The 17,822-nt window shown below is 43.6% G+C and overlaps 1 protein-coding gene across 1 annotated transcript in view; it reads left to right on the top strand.

The window, feature by feature from the left end:
* Positions 1-17,822, top strand: part of LOC147606274 (RNA helicase, ATP-dependent, SK12/DOB1 protein) — a 225,069-nt gene that overhangs the window by 99,385 nt on the left and 107,862 nt on the right. The window contains exons 7-10 of the mRNA XM_086792575.1: positions 13,106-13,278; positions 13,816-13,923; positions 14,114-14,215; positions 14,410-14,610. Coding sequence (XP_086648701.1) covers positions 13,106-13,278; positions 13,816-13,923; positions 14,114-14,215; positions 14,410-14,610 — 584 coding nt within the window. The remainder of the gene's footprint in view (positions 1-13,105; positions 13,279-13,815; positions 13,924-14,113; positions 14,216-14,409; positions 14,611-17,822) is intronic.

The following is a 17,822-nucleotide window of genomic DNA, read 5'->3' as shown; positions in this document are numbered from 1 at the left end:
ATCAAAAGATGGTGTGCGCATGGATCCCGCAAAGATACAAGCCATGCAAGAATGGCCAGAGCTGAAATCAGTCCATGAAGTGAGGAGCTTCCTTGGTTTATGTGCTTACTACAGGAGGTTCGTCAAGCATTTTGCTTTCATTGCCGCTCCGTTACATGACTTAACGAAGAAGAAAGCAATCTTTAAATGGACACAAGAAGAGAGAGATGCCTTTCAAAAGTTGAAGAGTGCAATCATCTCGGGACCGGTACTCATTATTCCGGATTTGCACAAACCTTTTGTCGTGGAATGTGATGCAAGTGGGGACTGCATAGGGGCTGTTTTGAACCAAGAAGGACATGCCATTGCCTATGAGAGCAGACGCTTGCAACATGCAGAGCTTCACTTACAGGTTTATGAGAAGGAGTTGTTGGCTGTAATTCATGCCCTTACTATTTGGAAACACTATCTTTTAGGGGCTGATTTTATGGTCAAAACTGATCATCAAAGTTTGAGATACTTTTTGACTCAAAGTAAGCTCTCAGAGAAGCATATGAGATGGGCAAATTTCCTCTCAATGTTTCATTTTCAGATTTTACACACTCCAGGGAAAAAGAATGTGGTGGCAGATGCCTTATCTAGACGACCACAGGTTCATGCTATTACAATTGCATACCATGAGGACTTATCGGATATGCGTAATACTTATCATTTGGATGAGGATTTTGCACATGTATGGGCTGATTTGCAAGAGGGTATTGCTGTCCCATCTTATGTCATAAGAGATGGATATCTCATGATGCAAAATCGTATGTGTGTGGTAAAGAACCTTCGCCATAAGGTTATGGATGAGTGCCATGCTCCTCCATATGCAGGTCATAGAGGCATTTTGGCCACAGCACAAGCTTTGGAGAGATATTTCTTTTGGCCACATATTCGCAAGGATATTGAAGCATATGTACGTGAATGTATGGTATGTCAAAAGGTCAAGTTTGATCGACATAAAGCACCTGGATTGCTTCAGCCTTTGCCTATACCAAATGAACCATGGGAAAGCATTGCTATGGATTTCATTATGGATTTGCCAAGGACGCCACAGGGAAATGATGCTATTTGGACCATTATTGACAGGTTTAGCAAGCAGGCACATTTCATTCCCGTGCGCAAGACAATAAAGCCAGATCATATGGCTAGGATGTTTTTGGCACAGATATTCAAACACCATGGCATGCCTAAATCTATTGTGGGGGATAGAGATCCTAGAACCACAAGTTTATTTTGGCGCGCATTGTTTGACAATATGGGTACAAAGCTGAACTTCTCATCAGCTTACCATCCACAGACAGATGGGCAAAGTGAAATAGCAAATTCAGCCGTCCTCGACTTGCTGAAATCTTATGTATTCGACCGTAAATCGGATTGGGAGAAGTATTTGCCACTTGTGGAGTTTGCCTACAACAATACGGTACATACTTCTACGGGCAAGGCACCCTTTGAGATTATCTATGGCAAGGTGGTACTACCACCCATCCTTCGTACAAAGGATGAGATTTTTGCAGCAGATGAGTATGTCAGAGACTTGGATACTGCATTTGCACAGGTACGGACAGCCATAGAGAGGTCTCAAACCAAGAATAAAAAGGCAGCTGATAAGCATAGAAGGGATGTACAATTCAAACAAGGTGATTGGGTCTTGCTGAAATTTGAAAAGGCACGCCTTCGGAAGAGGCCAGGAAAAGAGGGAAAGTATCCTAAACTTTCCAACAGGTACTATGGACCTTTTCAGATCTTGGAGAAGATCAATGATGTTGCATTTCGGCTTGTACTCCCAGATCATTGGAACATGCATAATGCTTTTCATGTGAGCCTATTGAGGCCTTATGTGGGACCGACACCGTTTGAGCCGGTTTTGGAAGACCCACCCGAGGTGGATGAGCTGGAAGAGATTCTTCAACCTGAACAGATTGTTTTTCACAAGGAACGAAAGCTTGCGGGAGGCAAACTTGTTCGTAGGTACCTTGTGAAGTTCAAGAATTATTCAGCTTTGGATGCGAAATGGATGGATGAGGCCTACTTCGAGGATTACCCAGATCTTTTGAAGGCCTATCTGGAGGTTTTTCAGTTGCGGTCAACTGATTAGAAGCCGGGGGGATGTCACAAATCCCTATATATTCTAGGGACATGCGGATGCGTGTCAGGCCTAGAAACATGCGGATGCATGTATGTATTATACCTGGGCACGTGTATGGATCATATGAGTGGATGCATATGAGTCCAAGGACATGGCAGGACATTTGTGGACTTTCGGGCGGTGCCCGTGTGGATTCCGGCCATGCACACATGGTGTGTTATGATGGCAGGCGGAATATTTTCAAGTACAAGAATGATGATAGGTGGTTCTCCAAGTTTACATGTGCACAATGCATAAATGATGCATGCCATAACTTTATTTTACTTTGTGTGACATTGTCTTGCTGCCTGGACAATGCTTGTTATTTTGGCTTGTGAAGCCCGAGGGACCGGGGACGCCCGGGCACCTTGTGGACACGTGTGTGCACTCTTGCTTGGGCCTAAAACTGTGGGCTTATGGGTTTTGCAGGTGGTAAGTGCGTCCACACTCAATGTACAGCTTATTTCATTTACTACTAAAGTTTATTGGTTTGCAGGTCCACACTCATTAATAAGTGGCCGGACAACTTATAATGCGTTCGCATTTGGTTGGACCAAAATTAATGAAGTCCGGACAACTTATGGCCATTTCCCATTTGGTTGGACCTAAACTTATACAAACAGGACAAATGGAGCACTATGGGCTGGACACCTACCTGGACACCTTATGGGGACACTTGTCAGCCTGTATGTGAATCCACCAAGCCCCATAGGTGGCACTGGAGAAAGGCGCCTCCTTCAAGAGGCCATTTGGGCTGTTTTATTCAAAAAAAAAACACATTGGAGAGCTGGTTGAAGCTTTGGGAGTTGCTACAGGGCTGGTTGCTTGCTTCCCGGACTCACACAAGCTTGGATAATGATCCCCACACTCTTCTAAAGGGCTGGTTGGTAAATTTCAGACCTGTATTTTCTGGTTATTGCGAGTTTTGGGCTGGTTACAGGTGTCCAAAGTCAACTTGGACAGTACAGGACAGCTCTAGGGACCTCCACAGGGCTGTAGGACCCTTTACAGGTGGATTTCTCGCGATAGAAAGTTGCTGTTTTGGACTGGTTATTGCACAAAACAGGCCGGACAGCAATGGAATATGTGAGCATGGATGTGTCTCAAGGATTCCTGGTGTAACAGGTGCTTAGGGCAAGCATTGGGGACACTTGCTCGCGGAGAACACAGGTTTCTGGATCAGTTTCTCGCGTGGAAACAGGGCCTAAAGATCCATTTACATCTTGTGCAGGGCGGAGTACATGTGAGGATTGTGATACTCTTGTGCAGGGCGGATGTACCTGTGAAGAGGCTTGTGCAGGGCGGATGTACCTGTGTGTAGGGCGGATGTACCTACAGATTCTCTTGTTTGAAATGTATTCATTCATGATGTATTTGGAAGAATCAGGTGCAGGCTGGTGGTGAATCCCCAGGCACCCGTAATCTTGTACTTTGCAGACTCTTTTGGTAATATAACCTAAAGGGGGGGGGTCAGCCTATCATCGGCCCCTTTATGTGGTGTACTGTCATTTTCAGTTTTGTGGTTGTAATGCTCAAGTGTTAAGTGCTCAGAATCTTGTTCACATTTATACGATTCCAATACACGCGTCCGCCTCCCGTTACAGATACTCCATGCTGTAACCCAAGAAGATGCATTTTTGGCTTTTGGCATCCAATTTGGTCCTTTGAGTATGCGGAACATGTACATAACATTCACACCCAAATGCTTTCAAGTGTGCAGCTAAAGGTTTCTTACCTGAGTAGATATGTAAGGGAGTCATCCCTTTGACAACCTTTGTTGTACTCTTGTTAAGAATGTACACAACCAACTTAAATGCCTCAGCACAACAGAATTTAGGTAGATTCATGCTATTAAGCATATTCCTCGTCATTGTAGTATTATATGGTAGTGATGTATGTGAACACACTTAGGACCGCTGGAGCACTTTTTTCCTCACTAGGAGGTTTTTTTCCTGTGCGGATGTACACCTTTTTATCTACTCATTTTGGGGTGTGTACTTATCTGTTGTATCTGGCACACATTTGTTCATTCTAATCTAGTGAGAGTTTGTGTGCTCTCAAGCTTCTCTATCTTGTGTGTGTGGATTGTTGTAACCCTAACCCTAATTTCAACAATGAAGCTTCGCTATCTTGTGTGTGTGCATTGTTGCAACCCTAATCCCAATTCCAACAATTGGTATCAGAGCTAGCTTCCTTGACACTTGATCTAGTAGTTTGTCTCCCTCCTCATGACCCTGTTTTTTTGTCTCCGCTTGAGATACTCTCTTAGGAGAAGAAGGTATATACTGTAGTGTTCTGTATACGAAGTTTTGGGCACTACAAGGTTTCTGCAAACGTTCTGGAAAGGCGTCATTTTGGATTGGTGTTGCTCGATTTTGGGTGTTTGGGCTGTGCAGCAGCATCTACAATGTCTTTAACAACATCGACCATCATACTTTCGGTAGTAATACTCTATTCTCTACTGTGTGTTATTTTTCATACACTTTGCAGGTGATTCAATTAGTTTTGGCAGCAATCCGGAGTTACATTCAGTGAATACTGAGTACTTGCAGTGTGTTGAAAGATTTTGCATTTGGTAGATAGTCATGGCTGACAGTAGTGATGTATTCAACATGTTGTCTGATGAGGACAAACTTGATGGGACTAACTATCCATTGTGGTCCTATATGATGAGGCATGTACTGGTTGCTAAAGGCCTTTGGAATGTAGTCAGTGGTAGTGAAACTCGTCTTGTTTCACAACTACCAGTGTAACCAGGTGCTGCAGGTACATTTGAAGTAGAATCTGATACAGATGTGGCTTCTTCACATGCACCACCAGTATCTCCCACTGCTGCTTAAACGAGATGGGATGGAAGAGATGCACAGGCACATGCATTGCTTGCACTTTTTGTGAAGCGAAGTATTATTCCTCATATTCGGTCATGTAAGACTTCAAAACAGGCATGGGATGCACTTACTGCATTATACCAGCTGTGCAATGAAGCACGTGTTGCATATCTGCGCAAACAGTTGGAGTCTGAGCACATAAATGACGGAGACTCAAGGACAGCTTCTTGACCAAGATCAAAGATTTTAAGAAGCAGCTCGCTAGTGTGGATGAGATATATCTTGATAGTACATTGGTGTCCACAGTTCTCAATGCATTGCCAGATTCTTATCAGAGTTTTGCCTCTACCCTTAGACTCATGATGAAGGGAAATCCAAATGTCCTTACATTTGATGAGCTGGTTTCAGTACTCTTGCAAGAAGAGCAGTCTAGGCAAAACATATCTGTTATGCGTATGTGGCCATGGAAAAATCTATAAATAGGGCGTAGCCCATCAATCACTTAAAAACTTTATTTAAATCATGCTTAAGTTATTACATTGAATTCAATCCATGTTTTAAGGAACACATGAACAAGATCTCATTATAATACTTTCTTTGTAATTAATGAAGCAATATGATCCCTCAACATATTCAAATCCGAGAGTGTTCATTATTGATTAAGTCTAAGTGAATGTCTAATTGTATATTCAAATTGCAGTTAGAAGCAAAGCCACTTGGAAGTGCCAATACCCAAGAAGAAGTGGTGATGGAAAGCAAATAAAAGATTGAGACTGATAAATTGAGAGTCAAGAAGCTCGAGAACTTGGAAACAGAAACAAACCGGACTTAGATGACTTTATAGAATAAGATCTATGAGGCAAGGAAGCTCTGCCTGCCCCTGAAAACTTCCAGCGTGGCCCATGTAGGTCGCTTTTCTTCTTATGGTTCTTGACTCTGGTCAGAAAGGCAAAGGTGAAGCTCCTTCGCATGGTGGCTATAAGCCAAAATCAGAATCCTTTGGTAAGGATATAGAGAAAGAAGGTGATAAGCCTAAAAAGAAGGGCAAGTGTCACTATTGCAGGAAACAAGGGCACTACATAAATGAGTGCAAGAAAAGGCTAGAGAAGGAGAAAAAAAAGAATCGGGCATGGCTGTGGCTGATGCATGTGCACCAAGTGCAGAGAAGGAATCTGTAAGTTTTGCTCAAGATGATTGGGCATGAAGTGTACATTGCAGTTATGATCCTTATGTTCATGATGTATGCATGTCAATGGGAGAATCGGATGCTTGGTACTTTGACAGTGGTGCTAGTAAGCACATTACTTCACAAAAAAGTTTGTTCTCATCTCTAGAATCTGTCCCAAGTGCAAGAACCGTCACATGTGCTAATGGTTCCTCATATCTTGTCAAAGGAGTTGGTAGAGTTGTGCTCACTCTTGCAAATGGGGGCGCATTTACTCTTTCTAAAGTTTTATATGTGCCAGGCATTAAGAAGAACTTGCTGTCAGTTTTAGCCTTAGCCTTGTCAGGCTTGATGGTGAAATTTGTGGATGATAGATAGACAGTTCAGGATAGAAATGATGGTTATTCTATCATTACCTCAGGTACCTTGTTTCATGGCCTATACAAGATGGATGTATTTGAGAAGTTGCAGCATGATGCTTGCTCAGTCTCTACGACTTGTGCTATGAGTGATGCAGAATTATGGTATGCACGATTTGGCCATCTGAATTGTGGCAGTTTGTTACGCCTTCAAAGGCATGATATGGTGTCTGAGTTTCCAACTCTTGAGACCCGTGCTACACATGCATGTGAGGGTGTATTCTTGGTAAAATGCATCGGGCATCATTTGCAAAGGATGGATCTGTGACAGCTGTTAAGAAATTAGAGTTTATACATAGTGATGTATGTGGTCCTATGAGGACACTATCTATTGGGGGATATCTCTACTTTGTCACTTTTATGGATAATTACTCCAGATATAGCTGGGTGTATCCATTAAAGCAGAAGTCAGAGGTCTTAATGTGCTTTAGACACTTTGTATCCATGGCTGAAAATGCATGTGAATATAAAGTTGGCACACTTCGTTCAGATTGAGGGGGGGAGTATATGTCCAAGGAATTTCATGCATATATGGCTGAAAAAGGCATAATGCATCAATGTACTTTGTCATACACTCCTATGTGTTGAACAAATGCCCTACCAAGGCCTTGCAGTCTAAAACTCCTTATGAAGCTTGGCATGGCAAGAAGCCTTCTGTGGCTCATTTGCGTGTTTTTGGTTGTCTTGCTTATGCTCTTGTGCCTGAGCAACAACGCAGTAAGTTTGATGATAAGGTAGTTAAATGCATATTTGTGGGATATAGTTCAGAAAAAGCAAGGGATATAGACTCTACCATCGGGCCTCAAAGCGGATTTTGGTAAGTACAGATGTTGTTTTTGTCGAAAACTCAGTTCAGCCCATGCTTTCATGCAAAAAACAGCAGATTGTATGCTCATAGGACATGTTTGATTCGCTCCTACCTTTGTTTAATGGAGGGCAGCCATATGTAGAGCAATTGAATGCTCAACCAAGTGCTGAAATTCAGCCTTTGCATGTGCAAAAGCAGCCTGCAAATCAGCCTTTTGATGAGGCAATTATTGAGGATGTAGTGGATGAGGAGAGAGCAACCATAGAAGAATCTAAACGTATGCCAAAATGGCTTGTGCAGACATTGAGGAATAGCAAGTTGGTAGCTCCTTTACCTAGCAGAACTCGTGCAGGTTCTCATCATGCAGATTATTCTCATGTGGATCATGTTCTCATTTCTACTTTATTTAATGAGAAGGAAGCGGTTTCCTTTGAGGAAGCACATGATGATGATCATTGGATGCATGCTATGCAGGATGAGTATAACTCTATACTCAAGAATGACACCTGGTATTTGACAGATCTACCTCATGGCAAGAAGGCCATTGGTACTAAGTGGGTTTATAAGTTAAAACGCAAAGCAGATGGTAGCATTGATTGCTACAAGGCCAGACTTGTTGCAAAGGGGTACGCCCAGTAAATAGGCATTGATTATGATGAGACCTTTGCACCCACATCTCGTATGACTACCATTAGGTGTCTCATTGCTTTGGCAGCACATCATGGTGGAATGTACATCAGTTGGATATTAACACTGCGTTCTTAATTGGTGATTTACATGAGGAGGTGTATGTATCGCAGCCTCTTGGTTTTGCTGTGAAAGGAGAAAAGTCTTAAGTATACAGGTTGAAATAGGCTCTTTATGGCCTTAAGCATGCTCCTAGAGTATGGTACATGCATACTTGGTTGTAAATGATTTTTGCAACAGTCCAACAGAGAGTATTCTCCATGTGAAGAGGAGTAAGGACACATTTTTAGTCATCATTCTATACGTTGATAACATGCTGCTCACGGGACCCGATATAGATCAGATTTCAGCCTTTAAGGCTGATTTGCAGTCATCGTTTGAGATGTCAGATTTGGGGCCCTTGCATTACCATTTGGGGATTTAATTTATGCAGCACAATGATGGCATTGTTATGTTGCAGTCTAAATATGTACAGAAGCTATTAAAGAGGTTTAATCTTGAAGACTGTAAACTTGTGGCTACACCTATGGAGACAGGTACTCGCTTTAGTCTTCAAGATGCAAGATACTCTTTTGATGCTAGTTTGTATCAGTAGGGTGTTGGATCCCTTCTTTATGTGTGCAACACGAGGTCAGATATACAGTATGCGGTCTCACATTTCAACAGATTTATGCATAGCCCAGGTACGAAGCATTGGCAGGGTGTTAAGCGGGTTTTCTGCTATTTACAAGGCACTCAGTATTTTGGATTATTTTATCCAAAGGGGGGTGAGTCACAGCTGCATGCTTTCAGTGATTCAGGTTGGGTTGGATATTATGACACACGAGTGTCCATTAGTTGGTTTTGCTTTTGCATTAGTGATTCATGTATATCATGGCTCAGCAAGAAGCAGCTTACAGTGGCCACTTCCAGCTGTGAAGCTGAGTACAGGGCAGCTTTTACAGCTACAGTTGAGTGTGTGTGGCTCAGACGTCTTATGGCTGATTTGGGTGTTGGACAATCGTCTAGCACTACGATTTTTATTTTTTATTTTTTTATTGACAACAAGAGCGTATTAGTAGTTGCGAGGAACCCAGTGTTTCATGCTCGCATTGAGCACATTGAGGTGCATTACCACTATGTCAAGGAAAGACTCTCTGCAGCAGAGATTAGCTTGGTCTATGTGCCTACACATGACAACATGGCAGATTTATTCACGAAGGCTCTTCCTCGTGAAAAGTTTGAAGCTTTTCGTAAAGCTTTAAGCTTATTGTCTCTTCAGGATTGACCGGTCATATCCTGTAAATGTTCACATCATCACTCCGGGGGGGATTTTTAGCATTATATGGTAGTGATGTGTGTGAACACACTTAGGACCGCGGAGGCACTTTTTCCCTCACTAGGAGGTTTTTTCCCCTGTGCGTATGTACACCCTCTTATCTACTCATTTTGGGGTGTGTACTTATCTTTTGTTTCTGGCACACATTTGTTCATTCTCATATAGTGAGAGTTTATGTGCTCTCAAGCTTCTCTATCTTATATGTGTGCATTGTTGCAACCCTAACCCTGATTCCAACAGCCATCTCAACAATAGGATGATTCTTACGCTCTCTGCAACACCATTTTGCTGCGGATTGTGAGCGGTAGTGAGCTATCACTTTTTATTTCTTGTTCCTTATAGAAACCCAAGAATTCATTAGTCATGAATTCTCGTCCTCGGCCTGTTCTGAATTGCTTCAGTTTTGTTCCTGTCTCAGTTGCAACCAATGCAAGCCATTTCTTAAATTTTCCAAAAGCCCGAGACTTCTCCTTAAGAAAATATACCCAAATCTTCCTACTATAATCATCTATCAACGAGAAAGATACTTACTTTTCCACAGAGATCAGCGTGCACGAGCTAAAAAGGACCCTTGGCCCTAAAATTGGCTTCTTGTGGAAAGGGTTGTCGGTGCTGCTTATCCATCATGTAAGCTTCACATATAGCTATTTGTTGCCATTGAAGAAGTGTGCAGTGAGACATTTAATATTGCAATACATGATGATTCTTGGATCATCAATTGTGGGGCTTCTAGGCGTGTGACCAGTCGCAAGGATTGGTGTTCCTCCCTAAAGCCTGTGGGAGATGACATCATGGTGGTAAATCATGGTGGGAGTGGGCAATGACGTGAAAGCGGTGTAGGCCTGACTCAACCACCCAACCATGATAGCCATGGGCAAAACCCACAAGTCTTGGCTATCCCCACCGAGCCACGAGCTGAGCTAACTAGCAAGACGCATCGAGCTGTCTCTACCCCGTGACGTCCCATACCGCCACGGAGGTACCCTCGTGGGTCTCGAGATTGTTTCCGGCCTCGGCTGCATGAAGCAGGTGCACGTCTGCAATGGATCTAGGGCTCTCGCAAAGACTCGTGAGACTCTATGAAAAACTGACTAACCTTGGCCACTCTTTTATATGCTCTTGGCCGGTCACGGAGCGTCCACACTTGGGCGCACATGGTATCAGTGCCATGGGTTGAAGTGTAATCTCTGAGCCACGAGGGAAGCCAAGTTGAGCCTGTGAGCCAAGAAAACATGGACAAGTTCAACTCTGAGCTAAGAAAAAGTGGACAAGTTGGCACCGAAGGGGGTAGGGGGGGGGTGTTGAGAAAAGTGGTGCCAAGTGTAGCACTAGGAGATTTCCACAAAATGAATAGATCGGAGGTTCTCTATCACCTTAAGGTTTTGGGATCTAGATGGTTAGACCAATTTGTGGAAACCTCCAAGTTAAGCGTGCATTGGCGTGAACACAACTGGGATGGGTGACCTCCTGGGACTTGCTTCCCAACCTGATGTCCAATACTTGGTCTTTATAGTGCCATTCTTGGCATGTGCTGGTTTTTTCTTGCCTTCTTTGGCTATTTTTCTTGCATTCTTTGGCTATGTGTCTTTTCTTGCTACAGTAAAAGCATTTAACCTTTTTCTTTTGATTTGAAGAGTTAGAATCCTTACCCTTCTTCTTTGTGTTAGCAGAGAAAGTTGGTCACCACCGTTGGCACTTTGTAGCCTCATTTTCTCATCCCGGCACCCGAAGCAATGAGCTTAACTCCTTGAATGTGAGAAGAGTAGAGGCCTGACACCAACATTCAAAGATATCATACTTAAGCCCGACATCAACATTCAAAGATATCATACTTAAGCCCGACACCAACATTCAAAGATGTAATAAAACAATCATACTTAAGCTTGACACCAACATTCAAAGAAGTAACAAAACTATTATACTAAGGCGGAAATACCCTTAGATACCGATGAGCAAGATCGAGGGAGAGCAGACTCATGTTGATTACAACCATTTAGTCATGGATATATTTGATTTTGGTTAGAAAAACCTCCACCGTTTCACTTTCATTTAGCGTGTCTTGTTGAAGCTGATTTTTATCATTTTGATTCATAGAGGGATTTGTGGTCTTGTATTGGCTCTGCAACAAGGTCCATGCTTCTGCACCTATGGAGACATGGTGAACCATGGTCAACACACTATTTTCCACCCTTGTAACGATGGCATGTGGTTCAGGGTTGCTGTCTGAATCCCTTGTAGGTGGCGGATGAACATCAACACCAATGACGGTGTACTAGAGCTTATAGAAGAAAAGAACAGCCTTAATGTTGAACTTCCAGAGAGGATAATTGGTGCCGCTAAGCTTTCCATCAGCACTGAATGGTGGTGGGCGAGGTCTTGTGGAAGATGCCATTTCTGTAAGGGACTACTAGAGAACAATTAGCAAAGAAGTTTTGTACCGAGCCGGAGCTCTGATACCATGTAAGAGGATACAACGTGCGGTGTATATAAGAGAACACTCTCAAGAAGTAGGATCTTTCATAGCACAAAACTTTAAAACTCAAATTGGACAATAACATAGATAGAGAAAAATATTGTATTACTGAAGTGATACAGTAGATGGCAAATCCCGACACCTGTGTGCTCTTGTGAAGGGAGCTTCGATGGTTGATCTGAAACTACTAAGACAGAGGTTGTATGCTAGTAGAAGCTTGGGAGCACACTCGTAGTGATGACTTATGAATTGTGTTGAGAAGAGGCTTGCCGTGTATCGTTATAGGCCTGTATATGTGGGGCGGCCATGACATGACCGTGTAGGTCCATGGTCATAGTCAGTGTCACCATTCGACTCGGCCCATAAAGATGTATTAGAGATTGCGTAGTAGGTTCCCCACCTCCCACGACTATCCGGGCTCATCTTGGGCCCCGTTCGGACCCCGCAATGTGAGGACAGGATGTCTAAGAGTAAGGTCTACCCACTCCATGTGTGGACCGTTATGAGTTAAAACTTAATGGTCTAGTGTAGCATGTAGCCTATTTGGTTGTGTGCCAAATCTAATCGAACCTATCTTTAAACCATCTGGCCTCGTAGGCCACCTTCCCGTGTGAATACGGGGATGTTGGGTGTCCAAGATGCTCAACCATGGTTGCTCCTCATAATGGGGACTGTACAAACATGAGCTAGACGGTGCTTGGACAATATAATATGAGGGTGGAGCATTGATATCCCACATAGTCTGCGACCTTTATGGAAACTGATTAGGAGAGATTGTGAATATCCAGAATGACTGCACCCAGGCAAGTACAATGAAAAATTCACACAAGTCACGCGGTTTTGGGGATTGCTTGAAAGATACAACACTTTATTGTGCTATTGATGTGGTTTTTCATATTACACAGATATCAAATGTTCCCTTTATATCCCATAATTTAGCAGTGGATTCAGCTTGGAATATCATTGGCAATATGGCAGATTTGGAGAGTTGGATGTGTAGAGGGCATTGAGAGCACTTAAACACTGTGCACTCATGCGCTATCCTCTAGGTGGAGCAGGATTCAAGGCAATTCCAGGCGAATGGCCTTTTGGTCTAGTGTCTATTGCCTTCGGTCCAGAATAGTGTCCTCTTTTTTAAACATGGGTATTGCATTCATAAAAACAAACTTTGCATGCCAGCATTTTTTAAGCAGCTGATTTCTCACAAAGGTTACTTCAAGTTTTTCATTCACTCTCTAACCCATGTGATGTTTTGCAGGTGTCAGGTCATTGTTTACAGATAAGGACTTGAATGAAGAAAGTAAAATAGCTGCAGAAAGCAGGAAAGAGGAATTTGAGGCAGAGATGGTTATCCTTGAGGATATTCTTGCAGATGTAAAGGAAGAAAAGATTCTGGTCAAAGCAATTGAGGAAAAGAAGAAAAACAGCGAGGTAGGCTGGTTTGACATCTCTAACCAGTTGAAGTACACATGCAAGCCTTGGTGAAGTGAGCCAATTCTTTAACTGCTCTGTTGAAAGAGAACTCAAGGACTAATATGAGCAACATGGGGCCTCGCTGTAGGCTAATGGACTTGGAATTTTTTTAATCATGTGGACCTTTGTAAGCATTGCTTACATAAGCTGGTTTGATATATAGTCTATAACCCTGATCTTTGATTAAGACAGTTCAACATTAGGTTTTTTGATGTAACCAACAATGACCTATTTGGCATGCTTACCATTTGCAAATTCATACAAAAGTCCTCTAAGGTTCCCCATTAGATCTTGGTCAAAAGGTGTGTTGTGCTATTGCTCGAGCCTGTTCTTTTGTAGAGGTTAATCTAAGCCTATTGTGAACTAGAGGCTCTACCTCATCAAATATTTTCATTCACTTAAATTATTAACTGAAGGATAAGCTATCTGGCGCTAATACAGTGAAGGCCACATTTGTTTGCATGTTCTTGATCAAAGTGCTTGTTTGCATTGCAGGTGTGGGCCATAAAGGGTGGTCGTGAAGGCCTTTTAGAGTGCTTTTCTGAATTTGTTCCAGATATGGCTTTAGCTTTTCCATTTGAACTAGATGGGTTCCAAAAGGAGGTATGATTTCATTTTATTGGGCAGTGACAAGTTACAACATGAGGAAAGTCATAATATGTAATCTTGGCTTGTGGAGTGGAAGTTTTGGCTTGAAGATTTTTCGATTTTCAAAGACAAGATAACACTCCTTTGTAACCTTTTGGATTTTGTGCTGGTATATACATTGATATATGTGCTCTTATTGTTCCAGGCTATATATCATCTTGAAAATAGTGAGTCTGTGTTCGTTGCTGCACACACGTCAGCAGGAAAGACAGTGGTTGCGGAGTATGCATTTGCTTTGTCAACTAAAGTAGGTGCACTGTCAAGCTTGGCATCATCTTTATTTTCCTTACTGAGAGAGTCCTTAAGAGTACATTTGTGCAGTGAACGTGCAAAACTAGTGCTGCCTTTTGGGTTTTTCGAAAAAGATAAATTTCAATGTCTGATGGTTTGCGATTGATATGTGTACTAAAAATGCAAGCCATATGTTTCTAATTTTTGCAGCACTGCACTAGGGCCGTGTATACGTCTCCCATCAAAACCATCAGCAATCAGAAGTACCGAGACTTTTCAGACAGGTTTGATGTTGGAATTATTACTGGCGATGTCAGCTTGAAACCAGAAGCATCTTGCCTTATCATGACAACGGAGATTTTGCGCTCTATGCTATACAAAGGGGCGGACATCATACGAGACATTGAGTGGGTAACCATAATGAGCTTTTGTCTTGTTAATTTATGTAATTCACCTACTGAAAAGTGATCTTCTCGGGAAGATGGTTGATGGCTGAAGACCACGATGAGCATGCTTGGGTGTGGAGGGCTTTCAACTATTGCTGAAGAATAACTAGGAGGTCCTAATGGTCTTGTCTACACTGGGCTGCATCAGCTCTGTGGTGGTCCTCCTTGGCATGCTGAGCCTCCCTGGCTTCGAGTCGCCACCAATCCGGGTCAGCCTCGAATTCCTCTCATGTGCTCTAGCTCAAGTGCAAGCTCAAGTGCACATTGATGCTTGTGTTCGAGTTGCTCTTCTGTGGGTCTTGTCAGTACCAGAGGCTTGTTCATCTACATGAACATCTGCATCACGTGCATCAGCATGGAGATGCTGACAACTCCTACACTGGAACTGGTGTTGGTGGTTTTCATGGAACTTGTGTTCGGTGAAGATACCTTCAGTGAACTGGGAGCTTTTACTTACTAATGATTCCTAGTGGGAAGGTCAACTGTTTTACCAGTGAAACCATCCACTGGAGATGTTTTTTTTTAACAGAACCGTGGACTGTCTCAAGTAAACCTTAGCTCTAATATCAATATTATATGCATTATGGAAACTTGAGTGGTAAGGTTTGCAACAAAGTGATTTAGGGATTCTAGGTGCCTCTCTCTTGGAGATCTATATAAGTGTGTTCTCTACACTCATTTGTAAGTAAGAGAGAAGACTATGATATAGCTGTGTGCTACACACCATTTGTTGGTAATATACTTGGTGGTTCCTTTGTGGGCAAAAGGCTTCTCGCTATTGCATTGAGGTAATCATGTTGTTTATCGTTTATCATTCTCATTTATGATGTTTATTGCTTAAGCATTTACATGCTTAGTGCATCTATTTCACTCTAGGTCATTAGCATTGTGTATGCTCAAGTATGGGGTTTTTTATGCTTAAGCTATTACTCAATCTGAGTAATTAACATCATTAGTATTGCAACCTCATCTATTTTCTAATAGGGCCATCTTTTTCCTTTTGAAGCACTCCCATCTCTGCTTGTAAACCCACTATCACTACATGGGCATCCATGATGTACTCATCAAGGTGAGAGATGGCTTGTTGGTGGCTAGCCATAATAGTCACTTGTTTGGTTTGCACCGAGTTGAGAGGCCCTAGGTCATGATGTTCTCCCGTATGATCCACATCAAACCATCAGCCCTGCACTAGATTATCCAGGCATTGTTTGCTACAGCCCTGATTGTAGTGGATGCACTCTTCCAGACAGTCACATACCTGCATCGCATTAGTCACATGGATCCCCGCAAGTACCCGAGGATTGCTCTGGAGTCCTTGAGACAGCTAGCACTCGAAGGCCACCTTGGAGTATGGGATGCCTTAGTTTCCACTTGGTTCTCAATATATGGGCTCCGCATGGACCGCCTCCCACCCCTTTAGTTCTGTCTCCAGCTCTCTCATGACGACACCAACCGGGTTATCCGGTTAGATCTTCTAAATCTCTACACCCACTGCACATGGATCACACCTTCGAAGCTCCCAGCAAAGATGCACTTCTATAGAGATCACTTCGTCACGCTCACTGAGGATGCACTCATCCAGTAGAGTTGGGCTACCTGAGTGTTCACGTGTCCCATGCCATGCGGATTGCGATTGGCCAGGTACGGGTTTCATTGCATTGCCTTAGAGTGGAGACAAGTAGAGCTGAGCGCGTCTTCAGAGACGGGAGCTCATATGGAGACCCAAGGAGGAGAGGATCTTCCAATTATGCCACATAGAGGTTGAGACAGAGGAGCATTACATACATCGCTGCCCAGTATACTATGAAGATCCACGGGAGGTTTCACTTTCTGTTTCTTGAGGGATTTGGTCCACTCTCCAGGATCATTGACTTCCTGGACCAGCATTTCCTAGGGCTTTTCTTGCTTGAACTCCACAGATACAAGGACACTTTCTTGAGAGAGCTTCAGCCCCAGCCACCCCAACCCCTCCCTCGCCAGCCAACCATCACTAGCTTCTTCTGGACCTAGGAGATGGAAACACCCATATAGTGAATCATGTGGACCCACATCAGGTTGCTCCGCACCCACCTCGCCTGAGAGGAGTTACCTTGGACCGGGCCTCCGCATTCGAGCGTGCCTGATGCCCTTGGCACCTCGGATGTTGGTCAGGATCTCCTCATCAGCTGCAGATCCAGGACATGCTCCACCGCCATCGAGCTACCTTTCCATGTGACATAGCTGAGGGAGACCTCTTGGCCATCCTCATTAGTACCATGCTTGATATTTTGGAGAGTGGTATACCATCTATTGGGGGCCGATGCTCCTCTCTTGTTCCATGTTCTTGGTATTCCATGATGAGATTCCATAGACATGTTTGTATCACCCTAGTGAGATAGCTTTGTTTTGTTGCTATTTTATTTTCCGTTCCATGATGAGATATGCTATAGACATTATTGTATCACTTTGGTCTGATTGGCCCATTGGGTCTTTAGTAGACACTTCATATATCTTTCTTTCTTTCTTTTTCCCTCTCTCTTAATGGCATAAGCACCTTTGTGCCCCTCCCTTCTGTTCGTGTTGCATGCTTTCTTTCTTGCTTTTCTCTCTCTCGATGGCGTGAGCACCTTTGTGCCCCTCCTTCTGTTCGCGCTGCGTGTTGGTGGCTGTTCATGCTGCGCACCCCCTAGGCCTCCCTGCTATCCGTGTTGCACGCCCCTTGCCACCTGCCCCCCCTGCTGTCCGCGTGCCCCTTGCTATGCCCGCATTGCCCTGCTGTTCTCATGTGCATAAAGCTGCGCGCTGCTGTTGCCCCTCCGTACCTTGCTGTTCGCCCGCACACAGAGATGCGCAGTGCTATCGCCCCTCCGCCTCCCTTATCCCACCTACCTTGCTCAGGCCCCGAAGGGAGCAACTAGGGGGAAATAGCCAGGATGAACCTACACGAGCTGGAGGCATACACTATGGAGGACAACACCAAGAAGGCGTTGGTCAAGCAGAAGAAGGTGATGGACAAGGTCTTGAACCAACATGAAAAATAGTTGGAAGGCTCTGCAAGGAGATACAGGGCAAGAATAACAAAATTGAAGATTTGGCAGCAAAGTTGAACCACCAAGAGGAGGAGATTCGTACGTTGAAAGAGACCCAGGTGCAACAAGAAGCATTGCGAGAGGCTGCCCCAGTGATAGGGGAACTCCG

The sequence above is a fragment of the Cibotium barometz genome, chromosome 58 (assembly GCF_041138505.1).
Source record: "Cibotium barometz isolate CiBa-2024 chromosome 58, ASM4113850v1, whole genome shotgun sequence".
Taxonomy (NCBI): domain Eukaryota; kingdom Viridiplantae; phylum Streptophyta; class Polypodiopsida; order Cyatheales; family Cibotiaceae; genus Cibotium; species Cibotium barometz.
The sequence above is the reverse complement of the archived record's forward strand: the minus strand, read 5'-3'. Positions and strand labels throughout refer to the sequence as shown.